The 9,419-nt window shown below is 50.6% G+C and overlaps 1 protein-coding gene across 1 annotated transcript in view; it reads left to right on the top strand.

Annotated features, from left to right (window-relative positions):
- LOC127546994 (A disintegrin and metalloproteinase with thrombospondin motifs 14-like) overlaps positions 1 to 9,186 on the top strand; it is a 64,829-nt gene extending 55,643 nt beyond the window's left edge. Inside the window, exons 18-20 of the mRNA XM_051973861.1 lie at positions 681 to 810; positions 1,045 to 1,155; positions 2,093 to 9,186. Coding sequence (XP_051829821.1) covers positions 681 to 810; positions 1,045 to 1,155; positions 2,093 to 2,850 — 999 coding nt within the window. The 3' untranslated portion in view covers positions 2,851 to 9,186. The remainder of the gene's footprint in view (positions 1 to 680; positions 811 to 1,044; positions 1,156 to 2,092) is intronic.
- The last annotated feature ends 233 nt before the right edge of the window (positions 9,187 to 9,419 follow it).

The following is a 9,419-nucleotide window of genomic DNA, read 5'->3' as shown; positions in this document are numbered from 1 at the left end:
CAGGGGGAACCTGCCTTGCCTTTCTCCAAACCCTTTGGAAACTGTTCTGTCACAACCCAGGTGCACATGGGGCAGTGGGAAGGGAACTGGCTCTGGCGTTCGGGGACGCACTGAATCTAGCGATATGTAACCAGTAAATTAGAGTCCGATCATAAATGGGTTAAGTGCCAGGCAGAGAAGCTGCTGTATTCTAGGAGCGATAGGGAGCCATCAAGCTTCTTGAGCGGGAAGGTGACCCACACGGGGAATTTATTGCACACTCAAGGCTGTTGTCAGATACTTTGGTCGTACCTGGCCAATCCCTCAGTCCCTATCTGTAAAGTGGGAACAAGAATATCTGTACCTTCTACCTCAGAGGGCTGTTATAAAGAAAATACGTTGTAATTCTAAAGCCGCTCTAGAAGTCTGTTGACAAAAATCATTTATTAAGCTCCTGCTGTGTGGCAGGCATTATGATTGGGACACAAAGCCTGTCCTCAGGGAGCTTACAGTCTATTGGGGGAGACAGAATGTAAGTAACTGGATCCTGTACAGGACAGATGGGAGTTATCTGAAAGGAAAGCCAAGAGGGACTTAACGTTGTCCTCTTTTGTCCCACCTGGGACTCATTTATCCTCCGGCCCTCTCCTCCTTCTCCCGTCCTTCACTGCCCTCACGGGTGACCGCTCCTTCCCGGACAGTGCTCGGCCAGCTGCGGGGAAGGGATCCAGCAGCGCCAAGTGGTCTGTAAGACCAGTGACAACAATGTGGGCCAGTGTGCGGGGGACAAGCCCGAGACCGTCCAGGTCTGTAGCCTGCCCGCCTGCCCTGGTGAGTCAGGGGCTGGGGCTGGGAGTGGGGGTTTTTGGGGAGGGGGCCAAGTCTGCAGCCTGCCCTGGTGAGTCAGGGGCTGGGGGTGGTGCATGGGGCGAAGGGGATTACTGGGGAGGGGGCCAGTTCTGAATTAGAAACATGCCCCCAAAGGGGGCACATGCCCTTCCCCCAGGGAAATGGCTCAGAGATTTTGAGGTCCCCGACCTAGTCCGTGTCTCCCCCAACTCTTAGGGAAGCTCCTGAGCATCACAGCAAAGATGGAGACCAGTGAACGTGTGACCCCCAAAGGCCAGTGGGCTCCTCGCACGGGGCCCCCCAATCCTGTCAACAAGATATCATCAAGTAAGCTCATCTCCTGTCCCTCGGCACAAGAGGCGGCAGGGGAGTGCTGAGAGCATGGGCCTTCGAGTCGGCGAGAGCTGGATTCAGATCCAAGGGGCCAGAACCATGACCCATTCTACCTTTCCTTGTGTCTGGGGTGTATACCGTCGGAGCTCACTAAATGCTCATTGAGGGCTCAGCTGCTCACCAGATGAGCAGCCCGGGCCAGTCTCTAGAGCTCTCCTTGTCCATCTGTGCTGTGAGTGCCGGCCGTGGGTCTCCAGCCCAGAGCTGGGAACAGGGGTTCTGCGACTCCCAGTTTCTACCACTTCCCGGCCCCCAAGTCTGATGGAGCTCTGGCGCCATCTCGTGACTCCTGGCCTCCACTGCCTTTTGTTAACATTCACCAGATCCCAGATGTTATCCTTGGAAGGGACTCCGGGCTCACCTAATTCATCTCATGCTGCAGATATGGAAACTGAGGCCCTGGGAGGCCCCTGATTGGGCCCCTGGAACTGGGTCCTTCAGGGACTGTCCAAGCGCAGTGTTCAAATCCCATCTTAGGCACAGGCTAAATGGCTTGGGGATGCCTCTTGCTCTCTATGGCCCTCAGTTTCCTTATCAGTCAAATAAAGGATTAAACTTGGTGACCTCCAAGGTCCCTCCCAGCTCTAGGAACTTTCCATTCTCCTAGTCCCATGCAGTGAGGTCCAATGGGACCTTAGCTGGATCTGGGCTCTACGGGGATCTGGGGTCCACTGGGATTTTAGCTCTGTGGGGATCTGAGGTCCACAGGGACCTGGGCTCCATGGGGATCTGAGCTCCATGGGGAGCTGGGGTTCACTGGGATGCTATCTCTGTGGGGATCTGGGGTTCACTGGATCTGGGCTCCTTGGGGATCTGGGATCCACAGGGACCTGGGCTCTTTGGTGACCTGTCCTTGTGATTGTGGTTTCAGAAGAGCCTTGCTTGGGGGACAAATCTATCTTCTGCCAGATGGAAGTGTTGGTGCGTTACTGCTCCATCCCTGGCTACCACAAGCTGTGCTGTGAGTCCTGCAGCAAGAAGGAGGCGGCTCCCCACCCCAGCCCGGCCCCTGGCCAGACCCTACGTCCTCCCGTGTTCTCCGCTCCAGAAGTCTCTTCTCAGAGTCCTGAGACCAGCACGGTGTCTCCAGGAGCGAACAAGACCCTCCTTGCAGCTCCCAGCTCACCCCCTACAGTGGAAGGAGCCCCTGAACTGCAGCAGCAGCAGCCACAGCCAGATGTCAGCAAGCCTCTAGCAATGGAAGGAGCCCCTGAGTCCCAGCAGCAGCAGTCAGATACCAGCCCGCCCCCCACGATGGAAGGAGCCCCTGAGCCCCAGCAACAGCAGTCAGATACCAGCCCGCCCCCCACGATGGAAGGAGCCCCTGAGCCCCAGCAGCAGCCAGATGTCAGCAAGCCCCCCACTGAGCCCCCGGCCCTGCCGCACACCAGGCCGCCAGTGACTCAGGGCAGCCTTGCTCCACAGAAGCAAAGCTGGGGACCCCTCGGGGACAGAGCCCCGGCCCTCTGGTGGCCGCCTGCTTCCTGGATCGAGGTGCCCACCCCGTCCTCCAGTGACCACTACTCTGGGGCCTCGGCCTCTTGGGAGGAGGAACAGAAGAGGGGGAGGGTCAATAAGAGAGCGGAGCCCCCAAGCCGAGACCTCCCGGCCACATCTCCTATCACATGAGCTGCCCCTCACGTCTGGCCTTCTCTCTCACTCAGCCCAGGTTTATGCAGTCTCTGAGCTGCCCGTGGGAACTCAGGAGATTTACTGCCCGGAGAACACAGGGCGAAAGGCTGTTCTTAATTATTTATGTAATTGTTGTTACTGTTATTGTTATTTGGGACTGTGGCACTTTGGAGCCCACCAGAGGGCTGGGGGCACAGGGTCAGGAGAGAAAAACAGTCACAGCTGAGCGGAAGGGAGGTGGATGTCCAGGGGGAAAGGCGGCAGGGGCTCCGGAGAAGCCAGAGGCACACTGGGGAGTCCCCTGGGTCAGATACTCAGGGCGTGGACGGCCCAAGCCACGGGCACTCTCCCTCTCAGGTGCTAGCGGGGCCTCGTTGGAAGTCGGTCCGGGTCCAGACCGGCCCCATTGCTGGGACCCCACAGTCCTTTCTCCTTGCTGTTGTCCCTGAGTCCCGGGTGGCTCTGAAGCTCCCAGTCTCCCCAGGAAGCCAAGGTCACTGCCTGTGACCAAGGGGACACCTTCCCATTGGCCCTGGGGAGGCCCTGTGTAGGAGGCTGCGGAGTGGAGGTGTTGAACACCCCGACACTGACCGGGGCTTGCCCTCAGCTGGGAGACGTCTCAGAGACCATCACATTCATCCTCTTTCAGATGGGGAAACTGAGGCCCAGGTACACGGGCAACAAGCCCTCTAACCTCGGCCCAATGCCTCTGTCCATCCTGCGTCCACCTGCCTCCAGCCTTGAGCTGGCCGTGGCGGGGGTTCAGCATGACTGAGCCCCGAGCCGTGCTCACCTTCGCCCACGTCTGCAGTGAGGGAGCCAGGCTCCCCGGCACAACCGGCTTGTGATGCTCATTATTGCTTCATTGGTGGGCTTGGAAGAGGCATCCTGGCTCCCAGCTCCCCAGCATCCTCTAGTCTCCCTCGCTGGCCCCCAGGGCAGGACTCCCAAAGACCCCTATGGGTCCTGAGGCTGGGGGGCTCCCCGTGGGGCTCCAGACCCACCTGGGAGAAGAGACAAAGGCGACGCCCGGGGCGGTGGGAGCCACACTGACTGCCCGCCCTGTTGGGCTCCAGAATGCTATGGAGGCCGACCTTGCATCATTCCCGTGACGTCCCCTGGCTCGGAGTACAGAGTAGAAAACGTTGTTTCTAGCAGTCCCAAAGCTTTTAAATGTGACCTATTTATTACTTTTGTCCCAGGCTTGTGAATTCCCCCCTTTTTCTTTGTTGGTTTTTTCCCCCTTTTGGCTGCTCCAGAAATGTACCAAAGCATAAGAAATGTTTGCTCCTGTTGGTTTATTTTTGAGGAAAGGAAAACTAAACACCATCTTGGATGGGAGCTACGGCTTCTTTGCAGGGAGCTGCAGTCATGAGCTGACCGGGCAAGCCTCTTCCCCCTCTCTGTGACTCAGTTTCCCCATCTGGAAAACAAGGGGGAGCCCCGATGCTACATCCCCTTTGGTTCTTATGTTTCGTGTCCGACTCTTGGTATTCCATGTTCTCAGGGCCCTCCCAGCTCTGCTTTCTGGGACTCTTTGTTCTAGCTGCAAGGTGTTCACTTTGTTGCCTTCTGAGGGATGACGGATACATGGTTTCCTCCAGGCTCGTAAAGCATCCTGGATACAGTATCGCAAGCTCTCATGTAGCACTTTGGGGCAGCCAGACTGCACAGAGCTGAGTCAGGAAGCCTCAGCTTCCCCAGTTCAAATCCAGCTTCAGACATCTCCTAACTGGGTGACCCTGGACAGGTCACTTCATCCTGCTTGCCTCAGTTCCCTCATCTGTAAAATGAGTTGAAGAAGGAAATGGCAAAACACTCCACTCTCTCTGCCAAGAAAACCCCAATGGGATCAGAAAGGGTTGGACCCGACTGAAAATGACTGAACAACCACAAAAATATAGTACTTTAGAGTCCGCAACAATGATCTTGTGAGATAGGTGCCATTGTTCCCATTTTACAGGTGAGGAAATGAGGCAGACTGAGGTCAAGTGATATGTCCAGTGTCATACACTAGGAGGTATCTGGGGTAGAATTTGAACTTCTTCCTGATTCTCAAATTCAATCTGCACTATTGGGGTGCCCCCTCATGGACCATCAGCACCCACTTGTACCTTCGTGTTATGTCTATTCTGGGGTGCTGGTGGCTGGGAGGAGAAAGCCGACCAGGAGGCCGCCTCACTGACCAAGGGCTGGCGCTTTATTCTTTGCCAACCCAGAAATGGCCATCCCGGGGGCTTTCCTTTTCATTACGCTTTCCTACCTCTCTGGTGGAAGCAAGCGGGGCTGGCCCAATGGAAGGCCAAGGAGCCAGGCCTGTGGCTCTGCCCAAAATGGTTCCGGTCAGTCTCCTGGCTTCTCGGGGCTGGGCTTCCTCACCAATTATAAAACAAGGGGCTTGGTCTAGGCTGACTCTTCCAGCTCCAACAGTCTGTGATTCTAGATCTCCCCCCTCCTGGGTGAAGGGTCATCCATAAAGGCCTGCGGGCTCTTAGTCCCAAAGGAACTGCCTCTCCCAGCCTGGGACTCGTGGATGGAGAAGAGGGGCAGGGGAGGACGGAGCTGGATGGGAAGCAGGAGGGGATTGTGCTGGTCGGGACTGCCCGTATCTTCCGAGTCCCGCCCAGCATCCCTCAGCAGATGTCCCAGCGGGCAGCTGAACCTGCGCCTGCTTCACAAGATGCCGGGAAGAGCTTTGCCCCCGAGGACAAAAGCACGAGCGATCTCCCGGGCCCAGAGACAAGGCTAGCCTGGGTTCACAGACACAGAAGTGACTTTACAGGACCTTTAGTCCTGCCCTCTTACTTTCCAGAGCGGGAAGCAGTCTCAGGGAAGAGAAGTGGCTTGTAGCTAACATTTCTATAGCACAAAGCACTTTATGTATTGTATCTAAGTGGATTTGGTCCTCACAGTAACTGTGTGAGGGGGTGCTATTATTATGCCCATTTCACAGATGAATGTGACTTGCTAGTGTCTGAAGCAGAATTTGAACTTGGGTCTTCCTCTCTCCAGGTCCATCCCTTAGCTGGGAGGTTGCTTGCCCCATGTCACCCAGCAGGATTGGGGTGCAAGCCCAAGCCTCCCGGCTGTGGCGCATGTTTTCCTCGGCTCAGTGCTGGAAGAGGAAGGAGCTGAGATCCAGTCGCCAGGGTAGGGCAGCCGGCAGCTCCAGGGCACCAAAGAAATGAGGCTGAGTGAAAAGAAACTGGGCTTCGAGGGAAGCCACGTATTTGCTGGTGGCAGAAATCAGTGACCCGTGGCCTTCACGGAGCACTTTGAGGTCTCCAGAGCACTTTGCAGATATGATTTCACTGATCCCCACAACAACCCTGGGAGAGAGAGAGATGCTATTATTATCCCCATTTAACAGGTGAGGAAACTGAGGAAAACAGTGTCTGAAGTTGGATTTGAACTCAAATATTCCTTACTTTGGGCCCAGGGCTTCTAACCAGTGGTCCACCCAACTGTTTTCTAAGAACGACTTTTTCCGAGGAACGTGGCATAATGCAATAGAAAGAGCCCTGGGCTTGATCTCATGGGTGAGGTTGAGACCTAATTTACTATTTTCTACCTGGGTGACCTTAAACAAGTCATTTCCCTAAGTCTCAGTTTCCTCATCTGTAACAGGAAGGGTTGTATAGATAGCCTCTGAGGTCGCTTCTAAATCTACATAAGCTTTGTATGATCCCATTTTACAGGTAGGTAAATGTAGCTTCAGGTTGTCAAGGCAGTGCAACAGGCACTGGGAGGAAGACTACTCACTTTGGGGAGTCGGGATTCACCTGTCTCTGTCGGGCAAGATTTGAACGCAGCTCATAGTCCTAGAGAATCATGACTGAATTGGAAGGAGAGAGAACCCACATGAGGGACAGTTCTAAGTGGCTTGCCCAAGGTCTTACAGGTGGGAAGTAACAGAATAGAGATTTGAACCTGGGTCCTCTGACTTGTAAAACTATATATACATCTTCCTCATTAGGATGTCAGCTCTTTGTAAGTAGGGATTGCTCCATTCATCCTATTGTGTTTCCAGCTAACACAGTGCCTAGCACATAGTAGGTGCTTAATAAATACTAGACTAATTGGTTCAAAGCCAGTTTTCTTTCCCTCTACTTCTGCTCGAGGATTCCTGTTCAGGGAATGGGTGATGGCTTTCTGTTCAGGGAAGCATTGGATGTGACGGCCCTTGGGCTCCCTCTCCTGATTCTGAGGTCCATGATGCTCCTGCCCATAGTGGGATTTTGTTCGGAGTTCAGGGTTAGTCAGTGGGTCAACAATTCCGAGGAGCCGATTATGTGTCGGGCTAAGAGCTGGGGACAAAAAAAGGCACAAATAGTCTCGGCCTTCAAATAATCCCTTCTGATGGGGACGACCACATGGGGATGACCGTCTACATACAAGATATGGGGCTCTCTCAGAGGGAAGGTGCCGGCCTTGGCCATCCATCCCAGGGGTGTCAAACTCCAGTAGAAATGGGGGCCACTAAACTGGATTTAAGGATGGCCTTCAGCGGAATATTAATGTAGAAATCCATATATTCACATTATCTGTGTTCTATATATTTATTAAATTTTTATTTATATTGCTAAATAGTTCCCAATTAAATTTTAATCAGTTTGGGCCCTCTCGGGAGTGGCCTTGGGCACTCTGCTTGGGAATTTTGAGGGTGGGAAGGGAATCCTCCTGCTCCTCACACCTAGCTAGCTCTCCTCTGGAAATGGAGACCCATTCTACATATTATATCTCTCTTATGTTAGAGGAAGGAAGAGAGCCCAGGGAAAGCAACCTTTCGGTCATATCGTGGTTCTCCTACGGACAAAAATGGAATGCTATGTGACCTCTCTGTGCCTCAGTTTCTTTATCTGTAAAATGGGGATCATAATAGCGCCAGCCTCCCAGGGATATTTTAAGGATAAAATATTTGTGACGTGCATTGCCAACCTTAAAACTGCACATTAATGCCATTATTGGCAAGTATTGAAACATATACACAAGAAAAAAACAAATCAAGAGAAAGAAAACCCAATAAACTTACCCAAAATCAATTGAACTGATGAATAACCAACAAGGATTTCTTAAGTGCCTTTTATGTACGTGGTGCTGGTTATGCAAAAACAAAAATGAGACAGCTTCTGACTCTAGGAGTCTGCCGTCTCCTGGAATGGGATTCAGAAGTTCAGAATTGGTATTCCCGGTCACCCGGCTGGTAAATGTCAGGGGCAGGGACAACCTGGAGACAGCTCCCATAAACCTCAGGGGCAGATTGTTCAGTTTTTAGGGTGAGCATTTTACACCTTGGAAATCAGTCAACACTACAAATTAAGGCTGGAGTTATTGTTTTTTGGATGTCTAGACTTGGGAAAGTGACAGAGAAAACATATTAATGATGTAGATCAAACTGAAAAGTGTATTTGGATCCAAGGTTTTTTTCAGGGGTGGGGAGAGGATAGATGGGGGGGGGGGGCGCGCAGAGCCAGATGTTAAACATTTACCAGCACACACAATTCAAACCCGGGTACCGCACTGTAAATAAATGTAAATCTAACTGTAAGCTTTTGTTATATAGTATAGAAATGATTTGTTTTTAAATTTATGATAGCATTGGCTTGTGAATCCTTCTAGAGTGTTTTATTACAATACAACTCATTAACGGCCTTTTCAATGGCTCTTTCTGACGTTCCTTTATTTAATCTATTTCTCGTTTTGTGAATTGGGGGATTTTTATAGTTTTGTGAATATTCATGTCTTTTTTTTAGTCTCAGTTTGTTGGTATATGACAATGTGTAATAGTCACTGAGAATTTTTTTTATCTCTTCTCCATTCTTGTGATCTCTCTAATTTTATTTTTTATTTTAATAGATTGGTCTTTTCTTTTCATTTTAATTAAATTTGTAATGGTTTATTAATTTTATCGTTCTTTTCAGGAACCCAACTTTGTTATGTATATATTAATTTACTTGTTCTCAGTTTTGTTAATTTCTCCTTTCGCGGGCTTAGCATAAGGATATTAATTTGTTGATTTTCTCATTTTAGCCGCGAACCCAACTCACTAATCTCCCCTTTTTGTCTTTTGCTAATACAAATGATCAGGGATACAACTTTTCCCCTGAGAAATACTTGAGCTGCATCCCATAAAATTTGATTTGTTGTATTCATAGTCATTATCTTTACTGTAGTTGAAAAAATATTTCTATAATGTATTCTTTGACCCAAGCATTATTTAGCAATTCATTTTTTTTTTTTTTTTTGGTCCCAAAAGACAGACTTCAAATTTCTGCCTTTTTGAGTCTGAATTCACCCTGTCAGTCACTCAGAGTAATAAAATTTTAAAGCATTTTTCTTGTTGAAATTTCTCTAGGTTGATTTGCATATCAAATGCCCTGCCAAGGCTTGTTTTCTTCAATAAAATAAACATTTCCTAGAATTGTTAAATTTGCCAAAATAGCCTCCTCTTATTCTCAAAAAGTAGGCTTAAGCTAGCTAGGTGAAACTCAATTTCCCTCAATCATATTCCAGCTCTTTCCATTGTTCCTCATTTAAATGTAAAGCCTTGTGCAATTCAATTGTTT

This window comes from Antechinus flavipes, chromosome 2 (genome assembly GCF_016432865.1).
Source record: "Antechinus flavipes isolate AdamAnt ecotype Samford, QLD, Australia chromosome 2, AdamAnt_v2, whole genome shotgun sequence".
In the NCBI taxonomy this organism is placed as follows: domain Eukaryota; kingdom Metazoa; phylum Chordata; class Mammalia; order Dasyuromorphia; family Dasyuridae; genus Antechinus; species Antechinus flavipes.
Note: the sequence above shows the minus strand (reverse complement) of the source record. Positions and strands in the feature narration are given on the sequence as shown.